General features: G+C 36.0%; 1 protein-coding gene across 2 annotated transcripts in view; it reads left to right on the plus strand.

Annotated features, from left to right (window-relative positions):
- KCNT2 (potassium sodium-activated channel subfamily T member 2) overlaps nt 1–24,172 on the plus strand; it is a 562,388-nt gene that overhangs the window by 476,906 nt on the left and 61,310 nt on the right. Inside the window, exons 22-25 of one of the 2 annotated variants that reach the window (XM_023549164.2) lie at nt 4,313–4,414; nt 8,832–8,915; nt 9,776–9,904; nt 19,723–19,743. In XM_023549164.2, coding sequence (XP_023404932.1) covers nt 4,313–4,414; nt 8,832–8,915; nt 9,776–9,904; nt 19,723–19,743 — 336 coding nt within the window. The remainder of the gene's footprint in view (nt 1–4,312; nt 4,415–8,831; nt 8,916–9,775; nt 9,905–19,722; nt 19,744–24,172) is intronic. The other variant, XM_064276485.1, reaches the window with a different exon arrangement.

A 24,172-nucleotide genomic window follows, 5' to 3' on the forward strand; every position in this document is an offset into this window, starting at 1 on the left:
GTGTAACTGTCACAGAAGTCCAGACTCCATCTTCTTTAGGAATGTCTAAGAATGTCTGAGTTGCAGGGTGAGCTAAGATTATACTTTTCAACCAAAAAAATGACATTACCAGAGTTGTTAGTAAAATTAATTAGCAGCATCAATAGTATGAGTTGGAATAACATAAGAATTGAGGTTGGAAAAATCAGTAGTATGTTTAAAACTCAACAAGTGATATAGCAGTGGAATATAGATGAGACAACATAATTGCATGGGAAAGTGATAGAATTTGGAAATTTGATAGATGGTGGGAGAGGAAGGACATGAAGAAGAACAGGACAGGGAGAAGGTAGATTTTTTTTTACTTTGGTTGCTGAGGCATAATATAGACTTCATCTTGGTAACCTGAGATTAAGTCTACAGGGATATGTTCAGGTTGATACTCAGAAATGGAGTTTGGGAAAGGTGGGTAAGCTAACTTGTGCATTTCAGAGTTTTGTTCCTTCCCTAGGGCTGCACTAACAAAATTCCACAAAGTAGATAGCTTTTTAAAAAAAACAGAAATTTCTTGTCTTACAGTTCTGGAGGTTGGTAGTCCAAGAGCAGGGTGACGGCCATGTTGATTTTTTTCTGTAGCTTCGAGAGAAAGAATCTGTTCCATGCCTCTCTCCTACCTTCTGGTGCTCTGGTAGTTTATGATAGCTCCAGGTGTTCCTTGGCTGGCAGCTGCAGTGTCACATGGCGTGCTTCCTCTGTCTACCTCTCTATGTCTCTTCGGTTTTATAAGTGTAGTGTTCAGAGGGGATTAGAACCCACCCCACTCTGGTAGGACCTCATGTTAACTGAACTGATAACATCATCAAAAACCTTATTTCCAGACAAGATCATGTTCACAAGAATATGTTAGAACTTCAACATACCATTTTTAGGGATGCAATTCAATTCATAATAGATTCCAGAATGAAATATTTAAAGTCAGAGACTAGATGGTTATTCACTGAAAGGGTAGAAAGAAGAAAGCTGGGGTAGGGATAATGTTCTAATTACTAAATCATGGCTTTTCTCAGTATCCATCCTACTTGATTTTGTACAGTGTTTGACACTATATCTTCCTGTACTTACGAAAATCTGCACCGTGCCCCTATCTTCTCTGGATCACCACTTGTGCCTGCTGTTGGGCCCTCCCCTTTCTCCCACGCTACCACACACACATAATCACCATCAGAGAACTCTCCTACACTTCTCCACTGCCACCACTAAAGCACTGCCATTCTTTTGGTCTAAACGTGAACATATTTATTCCATACTTAGTTCTACTCCAGCTAAATTTAACATTAAAAAAAGAAGAAAACACATGACAGAAAATTAGAAGATGAAACAAAATACTAAGACATTCAACTGTGTGGATCATAACAAATTATGGATAACATTGCAAAGAAAGGGAATTCCAGAACACTTAATTGTGCTCAGGAGGAACCTGTACATAGACCAAGAGGCAGTCATTCCAGCGGAACAAAGGGATACTACATGGTTTGAAATCAGGAAAGGTGTGTGTCAGGGTTGTATCCTTTCACCATACTTACTCAGTCTGTATACTGAGCAAGTAATCTGAGGAGCTGGACTATATGAAGAAAAATGAGGCGTCAGGATTGGAGGAAGACTCATTAACAACCTGCAATATGCAGATGACGCAACCTTCCTTGCTGAAAGTGAAGAGGACTTGAAGAACTTACTGATGAAGATCAAATACTACAACCTTCAGTGTGGATTACACTTCAACATAAAGGAATCAAAAATCCTCACAACTGGACCAATAAGCAACATTATCGTAAAGGGAAAAAAGACTGAAGTTGTCAAGGCTATCATTTTAATTGATTCCACAATTAATGTTCATGGAAGCATCAGTCAAGAAATCAAATTGCATTTGGGCAATTCTGCTGCAAAAGACCTTTAAAGTGTTAAAAAGCAAAGATGAGGTGCACCTGATCCAAGCTGTGATATTTTCAATCATCTATATGCATGTGAAAGCTGGACAATGAGTAAGGAAGACCAAAGAAGAATTGATGCCTTTGAATTATGGGGTTGGCGAAGAATATTGAATATACCATGGACTCTCAGAAGAACAAATGAATCTGTCTTGGAAGAAGTACAGCCAGAATGCTTCTTAGAAGCAAGGATGGTGAAACTTCATTTCACATATTTTGGACATGTTGTCTGGAGGGACCAGTCTCCGGAGAAGGGCATCATGCTTGGTAAAGTAGAAAGTCAGCAAAAGAGAGAAAGACCCTCAAAGAGGTGTATTGACACAGTGGACTCAATTATGGCAACTATTGTGGGGATGGCACAGGACCAGGCAGTGTTTTATTCTGTTATGCATAGGGTCACTGTGATTTGGAACTGACTCTTTGGCACCTAACAACAACGACAGCAACAATGTGTCCGCTGCCCCTAATTGGCTAGAAAAGCAAAACAATAAAGGGAGGAGAGGGCCCTCGGCTTATAAAATCTTGTCCAGAAACAGTTGGGCCATCAAGGATAATCCATGAGAAAACTCAACAATCTCTGTGTTCACTACCTGGCCCTTGACTGATCCTGAAACTCAAATTCTGAGGGACCTTAACATTTTATTCTGGATACTTGGCCTTAAGATACAATGGTTTTGACTTCTTCAGGATATTTGCCACACCTTAAGAACTAGATCTGGCACCAAATTCAGAGGAAAGCCTACCTATCCCTGTGATAAAAACAGCTGAATTCTGGTAGTCTCCAAGCCACCTACAGGGGCTGTTCAAATTAAGCACTGTTGACAACTAGGCTAACTAATTATATTAGCTTGTAAATTATGATATTATGATTATGGAATGGACATAGATGAAAATAGGGGCTCCACTTGCCTCCCTTTCCATTTCCTTTCTCCTTACATCTCAAGCGAGAATATTCATGGTCTGAACATTTTTCTTAGCCACATAGACATTATAGAAGTGACGCAGGTAACTCCTCTTGCCTTACTGGCTTCTGCTGAGCCCCGACCTCATCTTTGTGTCCCTGAAGAAGCCCAGGAGTCACATATATCATCAAAATAAGGGATAGCAGCAGCCCTAGTTTATCTCCAAGACTCTTTTTTTCTTTACTACTCACCCCCACCCATTCTTCACATTGGGAGATTAGGAGACTATCCTTCTTTTCATATCCTTCAAATTTGCTACATTAGATATACAGGCTTATTTCTACTGTTTCCTCGATAAAAAGTGAGGGCTGATTTCTTATTTGCTTAGTTAATCTATTTTTCCTAGTAAAGAAAATTCAGCAACAAAGGAAACTAGCACATGTGTATGGTCACTGATTGTTGACAGGTTCAAGGCTTACTTGTATTCTTAAGAAACTCCTTCCAGCCACACCCAAATTTCATATTTACTCTCATGCCTATATGGTTGCTATGAGTCAGATTCGACTCGACAGCAATGGGTTTGGTTTCGTTTTTCTCATGCCTTCATTTATTAAGGCAAGATAATAGCAATGGAATTTTTAAAAAAGAAATCCCCATACACCGTAACACACTCACGTTTGTATACACACAAATGCAGTTTTTTCCCCTAATTTATGGACACTTAATTGCAGATTGGTGTGGCTGGCACAACTTAAAGGCAGATGAAGAAATGAAAACTAAGATAACAGCTAGAAACTACTGGATGTGATGGCTCCTATCTGCCTTTTGTGTGTGCGTGTGTGTGTCCTCACATATGAGAATATTTAAAAGCAAATTCTCTAGGTGTTATATATGATACATTTAAATGACTCGAGTTTTTTTTTTACATTTGATTAAATAATTTTATTGTATTTGCTTCTTTTATGTCATCTAAACCCTTTTCATGAATCATGTATGAAAAGTCAGTAAGTGTTCATCATATGAAAGGATGAACCTTTTTAAACTATGAAATACTGGGTGTATTAATTGATTAGGAAACCCTGGTGGTGTAGTGGTTTAAGTGCTACAACTGCTAACCAAGAGGTCGGCAGTTTGAATCCACCAGGCGCTCCTTGGAAACTATATGGGGCAGTTTTACTCTGTCTATAGGGTCGTTTTGAGTTGGAATCGACTGCATGGCAGTGGGTTTTTTTTTGTTTTGTTTTTAATTGATTAAGGAAACTTGGTTCTAAAAACTAAAGGAATTTTTTTAAAAACCCAAATATAAGTGAAGTAATGGCACATTCATAGCTAAGTACCATATGATGAAAATATCTTTTTCTCACATCTATCAGAAGTGTTTAAGTTGACAGAAACACAAAAAATATAGAATACTTACAAATTTTTCTGTCTTGAATGTCTGAGCAGAAAGAACGGGAGAGAGGTTCTAATTTGGCCTTTATGTTTCGACTGCCTTTTGCTGCTGGGAGGGTGTTTAGCATCAGCATGTTGGACACACTTTTATATCAGGTATGCAATACTTTTCTCTTTCTGTCTAATGTATGTATATTTATAAATTGAAAAAAGTATATTTAAATGAAGAATTCATCTAGTATTTCCCACGGGGCTGTTAAGTTGAAAATCAGTTCTAGACATAATTCAGTATTTTATTCCGTTTATTTAATGACATAAACATTCCTATGAAACATTTGGTAAAAAAGCATTGTTTCTTAGAATAGTCTATGGACATTTTTATAGGAATTCTTTGGTGCCAGTGTCCAGCAGTGTTTATTCTGACACTTTAATACACTCTGCATGCTATTCTAATAATGTTACTAGATTTAAGAAAAGAAAAAAAAGCTAGGAAAAATTGCTTGATTAAAAAAAAAAGACAGCATACCTTATAGGTTTTTTTCTGGTTTGAAATAAAATAACAAATTGATGTCAATAAACTGATAAACCAAGGCCACTTTAAGCATTGGACAATATTGCCTACTTTAGAAAAATATGAAAAAGGATTTTACAACTAAGAACTATTTAGTTTACTCCTGAATGACAAAGTTAAAATTGTAATTTTATTATACCTAAGAAGCTCATAAAGATGTTCTTTTGCACAAATATATTTAATACATTTAACCCTGCTGGAATCTAAATGGAAGTAATATTTCATGTTTTCGGATTCAAGTAATCAGCCAATCTCTAAATATTTTCAATAAAAGAAAAAAAGGCTTTTTTTTTTTACTGAAAATATTTAAATTATTTAACTTTAATTGCAAATTGAGCATTTAAGTATTTTATTATGACTATTCACCTTTTGATTATATATTTTATACACCTTCTTCTAAAGACCCTCGTGGCTTAATGGTTAAGAGCTATGGCTGCTAATCAAAAGGTCAGCAGTTCAAATCTACCAGGCCCTTCTTTGCAGGGTTTTTTTTTTTTTTTTTGCTTCTAAAGATAGCTAAAGCTTTTTCTTACTGGCCTTGGGCTAATTCTGCCCATGGGTATGCCTCTGGCAATGTCAATAACCGTCTGCTGATGCCACATGAATGCAGAAACAAACACAGCAAAGAAGAATAAACATTCTTATTTGCCTTAAAGTTTCCAGACACTGTATCTGGGCACTTCAGGAAGTAAGGCCCCACCTGTAAGCACCATTACCCCACACAGGTACTTGTGATATCTTAAAGGGAGTACTGGAGGGGCAGGATTGTTTGAAAAATAGTGTTGAAACTGAAGACACATCAATAGCAGTAAAATGTTTGGGTATTATTATACACCACTGGTTTTCAGATTTTAACCGTAGGATCTTATACTTGGAGTCCCTGGGGTGTGCAAACGATTAAGTGTGAGAATACTGTCCTATGTTTAGGGGACAGTGGTAGTTTAGTGGTAGAATTTTTGCCTTTCAAAGTGGAGACCCAGGTTTGATTGCTGACTAATGGACCTTCAGTGCAGCTACCATCCATCTGTCCCTGGAAGCGTGCGTGTTGCTGAATAGATTTCAGCAGCACTTCCAAACTAAGACAGACTAGGAAGAAAGGCTTACTTCTGAAAAATCAGCCAGCGAAAACCCTATGAAACACAGTGACCCAATCTTGTTCTCCCTGAAGTCACTATGAGTCAGGACCAGCTGAGTGGCAGCTAGCAATAACAACAAGAACATCACATGTTTATATGAAATATCATAGGGAAGTTTAATGCATAAGGTAAGTAAAAGCAAAATTGTTCCGTAGATGTGGAAAGCAGTAGTTATTTCTTCCTCTCCATTTTTGCCTCACATTTTATCTTAGAAATATAGAAAACTCTGTTTTCTGAAACTACCTCAGAAAAAGTAAGCTAGAATAGCAGTTTTCAAGACTCTTAAATAGTCATAGAATAAAATTACATTTTGCATTATAATCCAAAACACACTTCACACATATGTGTATGTATATGTGTATAACTAAAGCAAAAATCTCACAATACAACACTTACTCTTTCTGTTTGTAATGTTTTGTATTACTTTCTATATCATTGAGTTATATCTTATTTCATTAAAAAGTTTTGTGGCTTAAAACTCATAACTCAGTTTGTTGACTTGTTGTTTAAAATAACCTAGCTAGATTTTTTTAGAGGACTCAGAATTAGTAAAATCTAGGAAATAATTTCCTTTCACATCTTTGTAGAGCTGGAAACCAGATTATAAAATAAAATATAGACAATGAATGGAAATGAAAAATATTCTTCTGTGAGTAAATTTCATGGGGTTTAATGCCTCGATTTCACGATACCAGTGTGGGCTGTTGTTTGCATCTTTTGACTCACTTCTGGTTCTTGGCTATGCCCTAATTAAGTTATAAGACAAATGGCCACTGGATGAGCAATGTGTTAGTGACCACTACAGTAAACAAATTGGCTGTATTACCACTTCTGGCTCTAAAATCATTTAGTCATTTGCCAAATCTTCTCTTCCATGGATACTTTATCTTCTTTATTTTAGAAAATGCTGTTTTCATGTGCAGGAGAATTTTGTTTTAAAATTGTTCTTCTTTAGCAACGAAAACCTAAACACCAAACTCATGGCCATGGAGTCAATTCCGACTCAGCAACCCTATAGGACAGAGTAGAACTGTCCCATAGAGTTTCCAAGGAGCACCTGGTGGATTCAAACTACCAACCTTTTGGTTAGCAACCATAACTCCTCTTAACCACTGTACTGCCAGGTTTTCCCTTTAGCACACACTGGTTCACAAATGCAGTTGATTGATGGTCTTTAAAGGTGCATGTCTCAACTCCTCCCAAGACTAAATTTCACTTCTTTGGCCTGATAAAAAGAAATAGACTCTTCTCCTTATTCTCTGCTTTTGGTAGCTGACCCAGTAAAGTAGACTAGCTGTCAGTAAAATAGTCAGTCCCTGGGTTATGAACAAGATCCTTTCCTAAGTCAATCTTTAAGTCGAATTTGTAGCTAAATTGGAACAGGTACTTATGGTTCTTATTTAGTGTCAGTTAGTCAAATGTTTATCTTAGTATATAGTGTATATTTTACCTTTCTGTGTATGTAAAGGGGCCTGGTGGTGCAGTCGTTAAGAGCTCGGCTGCTAACCAAAAGGTCGATGGTTTGAATCCACCAGCCACTCCTTGGAAACACTATGGGGCAGTTCTGCTCTGTCCTCTAGGGTTGCTATGGGTTGGAATTGACTCCATGGCAATCTGCTTTTTGGTTTTATGTATATAAAGGGGCCCTGGTGGCACAGTGGTTAAGAAACGCTACCAAACTACACAGTGTTTTCATGAGCATCACAAAGCAATGCTTGAGTTTGTTATTATGAACCGTTGTATTTAACTCAAATTTTTAATATTATAGGCTTTATGGCAGTCCATTCTTAAGTACAAGTTGTCCGTAAGTTGGACATTCATAACGCAAGAACTACCTGTGAACTAGTAAGCAACAAACTAATCTAGTAGATTTATTTAAAAGGAATAACATTTTTAAAAGTATTTCCTAAGTAAAACAACTATATTTATAGTATAAATTTTTCATTTTTTAACAGTTAAAGATCTCACTCAGGGTAGTCATTTCATAAAAGAAAAAAAAATTTTTTTCATACAGTGTGTTAAATAATTGTTATGCAGTGGTACAACTTGTATTCATTGGAAACTTTTTTTCATTCAGAGATAAGAATTGAAGAAATTTGAAATGTTAAGTTTGTATTCTAACTTGAATAGTACTCTATTAACATATCCAAATGTGTTTTATGTGTTATAACAAAAATATTTTTATAATTTCCTATCAAAGTATTTTAAAATGTACTATTAATATTTAGATATTATTAAATAATTAAAAATTACTAACATAAAGCTTAATTCTAAATTAAAAAAACAAAACTGGTTGATATATTTCATTCCAAATTTATTTTAAAAATTTTAAGTTTATATAACCAGCACCATTTTATTTCAACTCATAGTTTTGTGTTACTAAAAAAATCTAAAAATGTTTTTACTACAACTAATAAAAAAAAAAAATAGCATACAATAAATTTTACCAGTCTGGTAATAGGTCATTAAGCACAATAAAAAAGGAAATAAAATCTGTTTTGTCAGTGTACTAAATAAACACCGATGGTTAAGCTTTTCATAAGGAAATAAGAGGAATAATTATTTTCTAGAATTTTCTGACATACTTAAGGTTATTGTATGCTATTAGGCTCACAAGGAGCCTCTTAGGCACCGTGGTCAAAGCAATTGACTGCTAACCTAAAGGCTGACAGTTTGAAACCCCCAGGAGGTCCTCGGGAGAAAGATGTGGTAGTCTGCTTCCGTAGAGATTTACAGCCTCGGAAACCCTATGGGGTCACTATGAGTCAGAATGCACTCAACAGCAGGGGGTTAAGGTGCTCACAATTCTAGAAGTTATATATGGACTTTATACACATAATAAATAAATATTCTGTTTATATTGCAGTCTTTTGTGAAGGATTACATGATTTCTATCACCAGACTTCTGTTGGGACTGGACACCATACCAGGCTCAGGGTTTCTTTGTTCTGTAAGTTAATAATCTCTGGATTAGAAGATTGTTATGATAGAAGACTCTGAAATCCACCCTCATAGTACTTGGCTAACTCTTTTATGTTGTATATTTTTTCTAATGTATGTCCAAAAATTAGCATTTGAGTTTTAGTTTTACTTTAATTTTTTCAGGGAAAATTTCATTTTAAATTAATAATCATAAGAAATAGCCATCCTGTAAAAAATTCTGAACCAGCACTTTATCTATCTTGCGGTTTGAAATTGACATGTTCAGAGACTGCCATACTGTCCAAGAAAACAGATCAGCCAACTTAACCCCATTGTTTTGTAGCTAAATGTACTGTTCCTAAGTGCATGTAATTAAATGACTTGCTAACAATTCAAATTCTTGTGTAGCAAAAAGGGATTAGAACTCATGTCTCCTGCCTTTGGCCCGGTGCCCAAGTTACTATACATCTTTCTTCTTCTTTGTGCTGGAGTCTCTTGAATTTTAAGATTTTAGCATCTGTTGCCTACTGACTACCAGTAGCAGTCTTCAGTTATTGCAACATTCAAAAGATTCTCCATGTGTTTTCCAGCATCACCCAATCAATTACCAGTTCCCTGTTCCCTATTGATATGCAACTCATACAGTGCCCTATTGCCACAAATTGAGTACTTGGTTTTCTTAAGTTTGAGTGAACCACAGGAATAAACTGAGGTGGAGTGCAGTAAATATGTTTAATACATAAAAAAAAAAAAAAGGATAAGCTCTTAGGAAATGTCATTTTGAGATTTCAAAATACTGATAGCTTTTGCCTTTAAGAAATAAAAAATAACCACTGGGTTTTCCTTTGCTAAAAAGTTTAATATGTAAATAATTCATACACATTACAGATGAAAATCACTGAGGATGACTTATGGATCAGAACTTATGCCAGACTTTATCAGAAGTTGTGTTCTTCTACAGGAGATGTCCCCATCGGAATCTACAGGACTGAGTCTCAGAAACTTGCTGCATCTGAGGTTTGGAAATACCAAACTATTTCTGCTGTGACATTTAAATCGATTAAATGCAGCCATTCATAAACTTGGAAATTAAAGGATTTTTGAAATAATGTAGTAGAAAATGAAAACTAATGCTGTTCTGAACATACAGAGTTAAGTCAGAGAAACAAAAAAAAATTATAACTATTTGTGTTATAAACCGTGTCAGAGCTTTGCAAAAGATTTTGCACTAAGGGACTATTTCAGAGTTTGTGGACTTTGGTTTTTGGATGCCTTTTGTAGATTAGACCTAGGATTTGCCGTTTCCAGATGATTGTCAGGAAACAAATTAATTCAAGGTAAACCTTGAGGTTCTGATACATAAATCAAGCAAGGTAGCTTTCTAATACACTCTCTAACTCCATACATTAGCATTTGAAAAGAAGTAAAGCTGAGAGTAGTTAATAAAAATTGAAATTCACATTTCTCAATCTCAAGATTGAAGACCACTCTGAGGCCAAGAGCACTGCCAGACTTTCTCAGAGAAAAGCTCAGTAAATTTAAAAGCAAAGTAGAGTCTCCTACTATGAAACAGAATTTCTAATGGCTGCATACATCTGAAAATTTTGATCTGGTCATGTCACGTAGGTCTATGTTCCTGAGTATTCATATGTTTTTAGTAAAATATCACTTTTTAAAATTAAAGTCTTATGCCGTAAAAATTTGGACAAATGCACTATCCTATCAGTATCTATAAAATTCTTTCATATAAATAATTGTATTGAAGTATTTTTCTTAATCATTTACCCCAAAATTATTTGAATTTTGGTTATCCATCTCCTTTTTTTTTTTTTTTTTTGGTCTTATCTAAAATTACTTCAATAACAAGGCTCAAGGAACCCTGGTGGTGTGGCGGTTAGGCACTTAGCTGCTAACTGAAGGGTTAGTGGTTTGAAAGCCACCAGCCACTCCATGGAAGAAAAATGTGGCAGTCTGCTTCCGTACATATTACACTCTTGGAAATCCTGTGGGGCAGTTCTATTTTGTCCTATAGGATTTCTATCAGTCAGAATTGACTCGACGGCAATGGGGATGAGACTCAAATCCGTCTTAGCATTGTAATAATACGTGGAATCATTAAGCCAGATGGTAATAAAATTAGCTAACCTATTTATAGAAAAGAAGGACTTTATAAAAAGTATGGTGTCCTTGGGTGGTGCAAACGGTCAGTGTATTTGGCTGCTAATCAAAAAGTTGGAGGTTTGAGTAACAGAGTAGATTTTTGTTCTCTTGTCCTGTAGGGTCACTATATGGTCATTATGAGTCGGAATCAACTCATGGCAATGGGTTTGGATTATATATATTATATACCCATTTTATATATATATATGATATATACATACACTATTGCAAAAAATATTTGATGTAACTTAATTAAATATAAAAACAGGACCTTCAAGAATTTTTATAACAAAACATATTAATAAAAATAGAAGCAGAGAATTTACTATATTCTACAATCTAAAATGAACTGCTGCTACAGTTGAGCCTTGAATTCAACTGTTAATTTCCTGGCAAATAAAGCAAAAATGAAACTATGTTATGTAGTAATTAGTGTCATATTTGAAAAGATACAAGTTCTTCCTGAAAAAGATTTGTTTTCCTGGTCTCTTGTTAAAAAAATAGATGTATTCTGTGCTCCCTTATTTAAGAGATGTTAGGTAATATGATGAACTGTGTCTTCAATTTGCATCTTTGCAAGATGCAAAAATATCACTGAATTGAGTATCTCTTAAATCAGTTTTCTATTTAAAAGAAAGAGGAGGCATCAAACAAAATCTTAACTCAGTAAAGGCATTGGGTTGGGGTTAAGAGGAAAAACATTATTTTTATTCTAATGACTTAAAAACAGAGGATAAGCATTTAATAAATCCAATTAAATGAAAAATTAGCACATACCTTCCACAGTCTCTCGTATGTATCATATGATTCAAGAGAAGTTCAGCAATTCATCTTTGCCAAGAAGCCAATTTTTTCTTATTTGATTAGAATGACACTAGATTTCAAGAAGTAGAAATGTCATTCACTAATTAGATTTGAAAAAAATCCAGTGCCATCAAGTTGATTCTGATTCATAGCAACCCTATAGGACAGAGTAGAACTGCCCCCATAGGCTTTCCAAAGCTGTAATCTTTATGGAAGCAGATTGCCTCATCTTTCTCCTGCAGAGTGGATGGTGGGTTTGAAATGCTGACCTTTAGGTTAGCAGCTTAACCACTGCACCACAACGGCTCCAATTTGAATTAAAACACCTGACATATTCTTGTCAGATCCCCATTCTCTCAGTCCATACAGCCGTGTGCTTGTCCCTCGCTCCACAGTGGCCAAGGTTGGAAGTTTATTCTATGAAAAAGGCACACACACCATCTGTGGACTGGAGGGCAGTAGACACAGCTGAGGGCAGCAGTTGTTGTTATAGTTGTTATTAGGTGCCATCGAGTCGGCTCTGACTCATAGCAACCCTATGCACAACAGAACAAAACACCACCCGGTCCTCAGCCATCCCTACAATCGTTGTTATGCTTGAGCTCATTGTTGCAGCCACTGTGTCAGTCCACCTCATTGAGGGTCTTCCTTTCTTCCGCTGACCATGTACTCTACCAAGGAAGATGTCCTTCTCCAGGGACTGATCCTTCCTGACAACATGTCCAAAGTATGTAAGATGCAGTCTTACCATCCTTGCTTCTAAGGAGCATTCTGGTTGTACTTCTTCTAAGACAGATTTGTTCATTCTTTTGGCAGTCCATGGTATATTCAATATTCTTCGCCAACACCACAATTCAAAGGCGTCAATTCTTCTTCAGTCTTCTTTACTCATTTTCCAGCTTTCACATGCATGTGATGCGATTGAAAATACCATGGCTTGGGTCAGACGCGCCTTAGTCTTCAAGGTGACATCGTTGCTCTTCAACACTTTAAAGAGGTCCTTTGCAGCAGATTTGGCCAATACAATGAGTCTTTTGATTTCTCGACTGCTGCTTCCATGGCTGTTGATTGTGGATCCAAGTATAATGAAATCCTTGACAACTTCAATCTTTTCTCCGTTTATCATGATGTTGCTCATTGGTCCAGTTGTGAGGATTTTTGTTTTCTTTATCTTAAGGTGTAGTCCATACTGAAGACTGTGGTCTTTTATCTTCATTAGTAAGTGCTTCAAGTCCTCTTCACTTTCAGCAAGCAGGGTTGTATCATCGACATAACACAGGTTGTTAATGAGTCTTCCTCCAATCCTGATGCCCCGTTTTTCTTCATATAGTCCGGCTTCTCGTGTTATTTGCTCAGCATACAGATTGAATAGGTATGGTGAAAGAATACAACCCTGACGCACACCTTTCCTGACTTGAAACCAATCAGTATCCCCTTGTTCTGTCTGAACTACTGCCTCTTGATCTATGTAAAGGATCCTCATGAGCACAATTAAGTGTTCTGGAATTCCCATTCTTCACAATGTTATCTGTAATTTGTTATGATCCACACAGTTGAATGCCTTTGCATAGTCAGTAAAACACAGGTAAACATCCTTCTGGTATTCTCTGCTTTCAGCCAGGATCCATCTGCATCAGCAGTGATATCCCTGGTTCCACCTCCTCTTCTGAAACCAGCCTGAATCTCTGGCAGCTCCCTGTCGATATACTGCTGCAGGAAATCAGGGGGTTGGTTACGTGAAAATGTGTATTCTGTCTACTTTACTCTTCATCAGCAGATTGGAAGAGTTTTCTCTAGGAAATCTGACCGATCTAAGTAGCAAGACCTAAAGATACTGGCTTAGGAGACTCTCCGGTTCAGCAGTAGAGCCAGGTCACCAGGAAACTTGTAATCAAGAAACCACACTCAGAGCTTTTGGTTTATTAGTCCGCTGCTAGTAAGTTTGAGAAAACGACAAAAAATGTGCATTCTGAAGAACGTTGGTACAAATGCCCAAACAAACAAACAAGACGGGAAAAAAGTGATGCAAAAAATTAGAAACCATCAAAAGAGAAGAAAATTAAATTAAAAAAATAAACACAAACTTCCAGTCCTCGATATCTACCCAAGATAAGTGAAAATATACCCACATGAAGACTTACATGTAACGTTGTTAAGCAGCATTATTTGAAATAGCCAAAAATTGTAAAGAACTGAAATGTTCATCAACTGGTGAATGAATGGGCAAAATGTGAGATAGCCATAATAGGGAATACTATACAGCAACGAAAAAGGACCATTGATACATGGTGAGACTTGGATGAACCTCAAAAACATTATACTAAATGAAAGAAGTCAGACACAAGGGGCCACATATTGTCTGCTTATGTTTCTATGAAATGCCTAGAAAGGCAAAGATACAAAGAGAGAATGATTAGTGAGACTAAGGCAGAGGCCAAAACCAAAAGCAAGCCTGCTGCTGTCTAGTCAATTCCAACTCACAGGGATCCTACTGGACAGAGCAGAACTGCCCCACAGGATTTCCAAGGCTGTATATCTTTTACAGAAGTAGAATGCCACATCTCCTGCAGAGTAACTGTTGGGTTCAAACTGCCAACCTTTTGGTTAACAATCGAGTGCTTTAACCGCCACACCACCCAGTGTGGTAGAGGTAGGGGACAGAAATGGAGATTAACAGAGTGGACACGAGGGAGGGTACTTACTGGGGTAACAGAAGTATCCTAAAACTGATTTATGGTGATAGTTATACAACTCATTATTAAATTATACATTTAAAATCGATGAGTTTTATATGTTAAATATGTATTAGAGTTATAAGCTTTAATTAGTATATACTTAATTATAATCTATAGTTAATATAATAAAAAGAAAAAATATTGCAAAAATAAAAGATAAACAAGAAGCTATTTTTAAAGGAATATTCAGAGAATAAAAAAGAACTCTTAGAAATCAAAAATAACATTTCAGAAATGAAAAACTTAAAAGTTTATAACATAAAGTTGAAGGAATCACTGATAAATTAGGACAAAAATTCAAAACATGGAAAATAGTGAACAAAACAAAGTTAAACTGGTCCAAGAGGTCTAAGATCTGAATTGCAAAATTTTTGGAAAAAGGAGATAGCAAAATGGAAGGAATGAAATATTGGTCTAATAATTCAATATAAGGTGTTAGTTTCCAAATGGGAAGGGTCACCAAATACTCAGCATAGTGGATTAAAATAGATTTGCTGAAGCATCTTATCATAAAATTTCAGAACTCTGAAAGAAAGGACATGATACTAAAAGCTTACAGTGGGTTTGGGGAGAAGGTTGAGGTATGGATCCCATCCAAAGTATTGCTTGGGATTTCTCAATAGCAACATTGCAAGCCAGAAGACAATGGAACAAAGACCTCAAAATTCTGAAGGAATATTATTTTGAAACTAGGGTTCTATGATTTGTCAAAACTATCAAACCAGAGTAAAAGTAGAATAAAACATATTCTATATATGCATATTCTCCACAAATGTACTTCTCATGCTTGCTTTCTAAGGAAATGACTCCCACCAAAATGAGAGAATACCCTAGGAAAGAAGGAATCAACACGAGAATGAGGCCAAAGGAATTCCCAGGGTGGCGCTGAAAGGACCACCAGGCCTGAAGGGCAGCCAGTGCAAATTAGAGACAGTCAGAAGACTCCAGAGGGATTTCTTCAGGAAGATGAAATCTATAGAATTCCTGAAACATCTCAATGTCTTAAAAAGAGATTAGATTCCTCAGAAAGTTAAACACAGAATTATCATATGATCCAGCAATTCCACTCCTAGGTATACACCCAAAAGACTTGAAAGCAACGACTCAAACAGATACTTGTACACCAGTGTTCATTGCAGCACTGTTTACAACACCCAAAAGATAGAAACAACTCTAGTGCCAATCAAAAGATCAAAAACAAAGTGTGGTATATATATTCCAAAAAAAAAACCATCGTCATCGAGTCGATTCTGACTTGTACAGTGGAATAGTATTCACCCATAAAGAGATGTGAAGTTCTGACTCATCCTATGATATGGATGAACTTTGAAAACATTATGCTGAGTGAAATAAGTCAGATGCAAAAGGACAAATATTGCATGAGCCCACTTGTATGAAATATCTAGAACAGACAAATGCATAGAGACCAAAGTTTATTAGTGGTTACGAGACACTGGGTTGGAGGGAATGAGCTTAAGGAAAAAGAAAAAGAGAGAGAGCGAAATTAGACAATTCACAAAGTGTTTCGAATGAATTATGGAAAAGTATATATCCAGACTAACACAGACTAAGAAAGGCCTGGCAATCTACTACCAAAAATCAGCTAATGAAAACCCTACAGATCACAACAGTCCAAGCCACAATCAATCATGGAAATGATACAGGACAGGCAGCATTTTATTCCATTGTGCATGGGAGCCCCATGAGTCAGGGGCCAACTTGAAGAAAGCTAATAACAATAAGATATATTAAATTAAGCAGTTAATAAAGTGAGAATGATTAACTCTAGGAATATAACATCACCATGATAAAAAAATTTTTTGTTGTTGTTTTTTGGAAATGAGTACTAACCATGCTTCCTACATAGCCAATTTGTAAGTTACACTTCATTATAACATGCCCTGAATTTCGGTCCAACCAAAATTACATTTGAACTGTTTTGAGATGATGGGAGATGACAGAGTTGATGTGGTAAGTGGAAAGGGTTATTATTTCCTCTTCTTTCATGGTGAGAAATCAATAGATAAAAGTAAAACCTGAAAAAACTGAGAAATAGCAAAGTAGCATGTTAGGGAGATAGAGACCAACATACCCAGCTAAAACACATACAATCGGAGGAGTCCTGGGAGAGGGAGAGAGGAGAGATGATGATGGGAGATGCTATTTTTCCCAAAAAAAAAAGGATAAAATTCTTTGTGACTATTTAAGTCATAAATATTAGTACTTGCCCAGCAGCACACCCCCATATAAAACCAAAAACTGTTAGGTTTACAGGCAAGATTAGTGATATTAGACTCACTCATAGTTTAATTTTTAAGTGTTAAATTCTACTTTATTCTTTGAAAAATTTCTATTAAATGCCAATTTTTTATATAAGGGTGTAGTAGAGATAAACTAATATTAAGACTTTAGGCCTTCCTTGGAGCCCTGGAGGTGTAGTGGTTAAGAGCTACAGCTGCTAAGCAAAAGGTTGGCAGTTCGAATCCACCAGCCACTCCTTGGAAACCCCGTGGGGCAGTTCTACTCTGTCCTTTAGGGTCGCTATGAGTCAGAATCGACTGGATGACAGAGAGTTAATCGATGGGTTAGGTCTTCCTTATTTTTTTCATGGAGTTTAAAAAAAAAATAAAAGGCAGATGTAGGTTTTCCTTCCACTTCATTTCTTAGCCTATCTTCAATAGCTTCCCATGTTCTGTGTAGACAAAATAAGGTCATTGTATGTTATAACACTGCTTTGGCTGTGAGGGTAGGGGACACACTGAACGCTTTAGCAGTTATCTTTGAGAAGACAAATGATAAGGAATATTCATTAATCAAAATCTATAAAACTGATAAAAGACCTGGAGCACTATCACAGTTTTCTGGGTGGCTATATTAGTATAAGGAGAATACACACACACACACACACACACACACACACTACACAGAGTAAAGTGGAGGTGCACGGAATGTCTGGAAAATCAGTTTGTGGAAAGTAGGATACAGCTGGATCTGCTCCTTTCTACCTAGTTGCATGTTACCATGACAGAAGAATTTCTACCACCATCTATATGTGTGTATTTAAGAGATTTTTTGCAAACACTAGATTCTTTTGGTTCAAAAAACAAATATAACATGGGCAAGGACTCATGGTATCTCAAGGAGAAAGGGAAACAGCATTTCAGTCCACAATTTTAAAATCCAAAAAGCTCACTAAATTCGTTAGTTGGCCAAATGTGACCTGAGCTGTAGGGAGATTATATGGAAGGTTTGTCCTTGGGCAGCCCAGCGGCCATGGTTCCCCCCATTCCTCCTGATAGTGTTCCGAGGCTTCAGGAAAAAAGCACAGCTCACCCTGAAGCCTGGCATTCTGCCCAGATAAGCATTAGGGTTGGGAAGATAAAAACTCAATCCAGGCCCAGGGGAACTCCAGCTGGCACTTGTTAACTATCCTTAGGTTGTTAAGCCATAAAATATGAAGCTGTGCTTAACTCAAACGAGTTGCCTGACCCCTGCACTATAAAATCGGGTAGATAAAGGTTTCTGGGGTCCCTCTTCTACCACGCAACATGGAGCACACGTAGAGGAGTCTCCAATTCACCCTGACAATCTTCCAACCCCAGAGGGGACAGACTTAACCATGAATCTGTTCTTGTTGTTTGTTGTTTGCTTTCTGTGACTAATAAAATATTGCTAACACAATATCTTGTGAGTATGACTCAGTCGAACAGGATGGACATAGCACCCATGGTGGGATTACTGCTACTAGGTTGGACCCTCAGCCTAGTAGTCTTGCATGATATCCTGGGACCACCTTTGAGGCAACCTGCATGGGCAGCACAGATTACATATAGTGTTTACTTTTCCATTTAATGTGAATATTTATACTTTTCATTACAGAAATATTAATGTGTTTTGTTATAAAATACTACCCCAGATCCCACTGTGGGTATTTACTTCTATAGAGTATATGATACAGTATTATCTATCCAAAATCTGAAAAATTCTGAATGAATAAATATATTTGTCACTAGGTTTTGGTTAATGGACCTCTATGGGCCTCCAATTTTCTGGTGCATTAAATATCCCAGTTGCCTGAAGTATACTATAACCAATGATAATTTTATAAGAAACTAGAAAATGATCATTTAAGAGCATATTAAGATACCAGCCACTTTACATATACACAATAAATTTATGGAATATGTTACCCTGAAGGGAAACCCTGGTGGCGTAGTGGTTAAGTGCCACGGCTACTAATCAAAAGGTCAGCAGTTGGAATCCACCAGGCGCTCCTTTGGAGACCCTACGGGACAGTTCTGCTCTGTCCTACAGGGTCGCTATGAGTCCGAATCGACTGGATGGCAACGGGTTTGGTTTGGTTTGGTTTGGTCCCAGTCTCAATCATTCACTTTTTACTATATAGTAACATTTGAAATATATTATTAAAATAAAATCCTACCTATTACAAAGGGCAAAATTATTAAATTAAGATTATTTTAGTATGAATTAGCATAGAATAGTTGCAAAACTCTGGCTACCCATCCTCTTCACCATTGTTCACTCAAACAACATTCATTTCATTGGACCATGTGTTAAGAATCCTGAGAATACCAGTCTCAAGAAGCTCATAAGAAAATGTTTATTATACATACCTTACTTTTGTAACAATGGTTAATAATTGATAGAGTTAGTCTTGAATTATTTTTTAAAAAAATGTAGTTTAAAATTTCACTTCTACATATTTAAAAATAAATACATTATTGTTCTTTAGAACTGATGAGTATTACAAGAAAATAAGTATATTGATTTGGAACCTCAAGTTTTAGATTCCATAGTCAATGCAAAATCCAAAAATCTTTTCTACCCGTACCACTTTTTCTATCAAATCTTAGAAAGAAATTTTAGCACACACACACACACCCAAAATAATCTAAACAGAACAACTTTCTAAAAACCTTTTAAATAATAACTATGCTTTGTCTATTTTTATTGAAAAGCCTCCTGATAAATAATCAAATACATAATTAGACTGTAAGTGTTATTTGGATGTATGTCATATTTTATCCTTGTGGCCTGTTGTTTTGTGTATGTATTATGTTTTAGTCATTGTTTAAACTGTGTTTTGTGTGTTTTTTTCCCCTCCCTTTGTGTCAGCCTCGAGAAATAGCATCACAAGTAAGTATTTTGTTTGTCTCCCTTTTCTCAAATGGTTTAATGTATGAATTCAGAGATAATAAGGGAAAAGATAATCAAGACTGAATTCAATATTTCCATCTTTCGAATCTCTTTTTTAAGAAAAATCAATTAAGCTGAAATGCTTCTAAATGCTGTATTTTCAAGTTAGTGTATTTGTGTTTCCCTAATAGAATTGCAAATTAATTTCACCTTTTTTGTCTTCAGTAATGTTTATATATTAATCAAATTTGGATTTTTTTAGAATATCAATATATAAATATCTTAGCATTGAGAAAGAAATGTACATAGCATATTTAAAAAGTCTAAAAGTCAGTTATCTTGGCTCATTTCTTAAATGTATAATTTATACAAGTAGAATTGTGCAGTATCATTAATAGTTGTCCTTTCAAAATTTCAAGGCCAATATTAACAGAATTTAAGGCAGAAATTGATGCTTTGGAAAAAATATTTACGTGAAAGAAAACGCGCTAATCACTCTTTTCTGTTAATTTCTATTTTAGACTAAATTCTAAAGTGTATTTATGTTTTAACATGTTTTTCTCATTAATCTTAATAATGAAAGATATTTCAAGATGTGACTGTGATTTTTAAGGTGATTTGAAAAAACTTTGCCTTTCCTCTTCAAATGGCAAAAGTTAAGACAAGTCCTTCACCTACTGTACTGGGGAACCCTGAGGTTATTCTCAGTACATGGGTTGATGAGACCTAAAAGTTTGTAGGTTACAGACTGATGTAATTTCAGAAACTGTTTTACTTCACATGGTATAATAATCCCTGCAGTGTGCCAAGAGATTCTGAAACGTTATCCAGAGTATTGGTTCATATTTTCTTTGAGGTGTAGAGGAAACTTGATGATAATTGTGGTAGTGTGTGCCATTGTCATTGGGACACATTTCATTCTACATTTGATGAATGGTATACATTATGACGCTCAGGGGCTCTGTTTAATAGCAAATGCTGTTTGAGGGAAGAGCTTTAATTAAAAAGATGGTATGTAGAGAATAGATGCAAGGCCATGTGGTGTGCTGGTTAGTAGCCCAGACTTTGAAGTCCAGCAGACCTGCCTTTGCCATACATAATAGTAATATGGCCTTGGAGAAGCTCTCAGTTTTAGTAAAATGGGGGTAGTAATACATGCCTCACAAAAATGTTGTAAAGATTAAATGAAATAATGTATACAATGCACTTAGCACTGTGCCTGTCACATAATAATGCGGTAATACTCTTAATAGTGGCGGCAGTAATACTTTTAGTAATAGTAATTGACATTATTAGTATAATACCTGATCATTTTTTATTTTTCCATCCATCAGTAGTAACATATATGTCAAGAAACAGATCAAGAGAATATTCATATTCAAGTTATGACTTAAAAAGTGATGTTATCCTTAAATGAGTAAAAAAAAATGAGTAGCATCTATAAAAGCTGCTTGGAATTGTATGAGAGAAAATCAGTTTATATAAATGTATGTATCTGTGTGTGTGTATACATACACTAATGTACACAGACCTCTATATTCATTTCATGTTTAAAATTTTATATCAATTTTATTTAGATATATGAATAAATATTCTGGGGTCAAAACAGAGGTGCCTCCAGTTATAATTCAGGTCATTTTTTTTCTAGCCTAACCATTGAACATTAATTCTGGATGATGCTATTTCTAAACCATAGTCTAAGCAATCTGACATATTCAGTCATGGTCCTTGTGACATTCCTCCTCTGGAGACCCACAAAATCCATATTAACAGCTTGTCTCTGACCAGTAGTGGATTGTCTGTCCTTTAGTGAACAGCCCACCTTAAGTGAAATCTTCTGGGTGTACAGGGGATTGGGGGTCATGTGACATGAAACAGCCATCAGTATTCTTCATATGCAGGCTGGTCCTCTTAGAGAGGGTTATGGGAACAATAGGATCTGTGATGGATTTCTCTAGCACTCTAATGTTGAATTTATTCTTTAATAGCCTTAATTTATTTGACATGAAGAAGTCATCATTGACCGTTGGTAATATTGTGATGTTGATATAATGTAATTGATTTACCACAATTAAAGTAAAATTCTTAGTATATATATGTATACCCACCCAGAAAAACCCAGTGCCGCCAAGTCCATTCCGACTCATAGTCGACCCTACAGGACAGAGTAGAACTGCCCCATAGAGTTTCCAAGGAGCACCTGCTGGATTTGAACTGCCGACCCTTTGGTTAGCAGCCCTAGCATTTAACCACTACGCCACCAGGGTTTCCATATATGTATAGTATACATATTATATATGTTGTTGACTCATAGTGACCCCATGTGAGAGAATAGAACTATCTGTAGGATTTTCTAAGCTGTAAGCTTTACAGGAGCAAACTGCCAAGTCTTTCTCCCACAGAGCCACTGGGTGTGTTTGAACCATCAACATTTTGGTTTACAGGCAAGCGCTTAAACTTTGTGCCACCAGGGCCCCTTATGTATATACTTATACTTTAAATATATATATATAATTCTATAAATGTATTTTTTAAAATTATATATAATATATATTATATTATATTTTATAACATACATATTCTGTATAAATATATATGTATAAATGGAAGCCCTGGTGGTGTAGTTGTTAAGAGCTACAGCCGCTAACGAAAGGTTGACCATTTGAATCCACCAGGTGCTCCTTGGAAACCGTATGGGGCAGTTCTACTCTGTCCTGTAGGGTCACTATGAGTCAGAATCAACTCGAGGGCAATGGGTTTATATATATAAATGTATATCATATATATATATGTATATATATATATATATACTTTAAAAACATTATGGTGGTAAAGTATATATAACAGAAAGTTAGCATTTTAACCATTTTTAAGTGTACAATTCCGTGACATTACTTGCATTCACCATGTTGTATCATCACCACCATCCATTTCAAAATGTTTTCGTCACCCCAAACAGAAACGTAGTACTTCTTTAGCTATACCTCCCTTTCTCCCATTCCCCGTAGCTCCTGGTGACCACTAATAAACTTCTGTCTCTATGAATTTGCCTATAGATACTCACTATGTTCCTGTTCCTGTTACGAATCATTCATCCAGTTATTTAGTCTAACCAAATGATTACAGGACTTGGACCAAATGATCTGGGTTTAAATCTTGCCTCCTCCGTTTACTAGCTGTGTGTGAAATTGGGCTACTCTCAACATGCAGCAGAGTGAAGACTAAGTAGAGAACATATGATAATCAATTCACTCGTTAGAAACAGAATAGTGTCAAGTGAATTGTTCTGAGTTAATGGCAAGTAATTATGTGGCAAAGTACTTAGAATAGCAGACCTTATCTCAACATACTGGTGCATCCTTTTTGAATGGATGGTACTGCCTGAAAAAATATTTGCATTGACACACTTCAATTTATAAATAAAATCATAATAAATATTCCTGGGATTTGGATAAATACCTGTGATATTAGTTGAACACATACATTCACCAATCTAAAATACATTCCAAATTTTCTGCTTCCTCACTTATAAAAATTTTACTCTCAAATCATTTTCTTACCTTTTTTGTATTTCTTTTATCCTGTATTTACTAGCCTTACTGATTTTTAAGCACGTTCATGCCCAACCCTAGGAAAACATTTCCTAATGCATTATTTACTTATTTTAACTTATTGAAAATCTCATTGGCAGGCTTATTTCAAGGAGGCTATTTAGATGTATCCAGTCTATTTGATTTAACAACATAGCTATGGCTTTCTTTCCACTTAACATCTTAAATTGCATGTAGATCGTTATTCCACTTTGCATTGCCGTGGGAAGTAAATTAAGCCTTTAATCACAGTTCCTTGTCAAATGGTTGCTAAAGTCTGCAAAATCAGAAGTGAATGGAAACCTGTAAAACTGATCTTTGTCACCCAGGTCTTCGAAGGGGAGTGGTGATCTGTAAGCAGCAGAATACTTAGATACTACTATTTCGTGTAGATTCTTTATATAAGAAAATGAATTTCCATGTTTGCCAAATCTTATAAAATTGTATCTGTTGTTTAATTAAGTCATTATCATAGAAACTTTCCGCAGGACCGTGTATCCATAATCTAGAACTGTCATATGCTGTAGGGAAGTCATTCTTCGAATGCTAAGATGGAGAAGGGTATTGCGCATGTGCATGTGTGTGTGTGTGTGTGTGTGTGTGTAAGTTGTTTTGGGCACGGTAGGGGAGGTACTGTGATCATATTAGAATCACTGGGGTAACTTTTCAAAACTTTATGTCTATATCCTTTCTCCTGGGCTGTTATATGCTGGAGGTGATGGAGTGATAGCCTCACTGGCCTACCCTATGTTGCATATAACACCTGTTGTCAAAACCATTACCTTAGACAATACATTTCTGTAATTCTGGAAAATGATAAGTGAAAATTATACTGTGAA

The sequence above is a fragment of the Loxodonta africana genome, chromosome 25, assembly GCF_030014295.1.
Source record: "Loxodonta africana isolate mLoxAfr1 chromosome 25, mLoxAfr1.hap2, whole genome shotgun sequence".
NCBI lineage: Eukaryota > Metazoa > Chordata > Mammalia > Proboscidea > Elephantidae > Loxodonta > Loxodonta africana.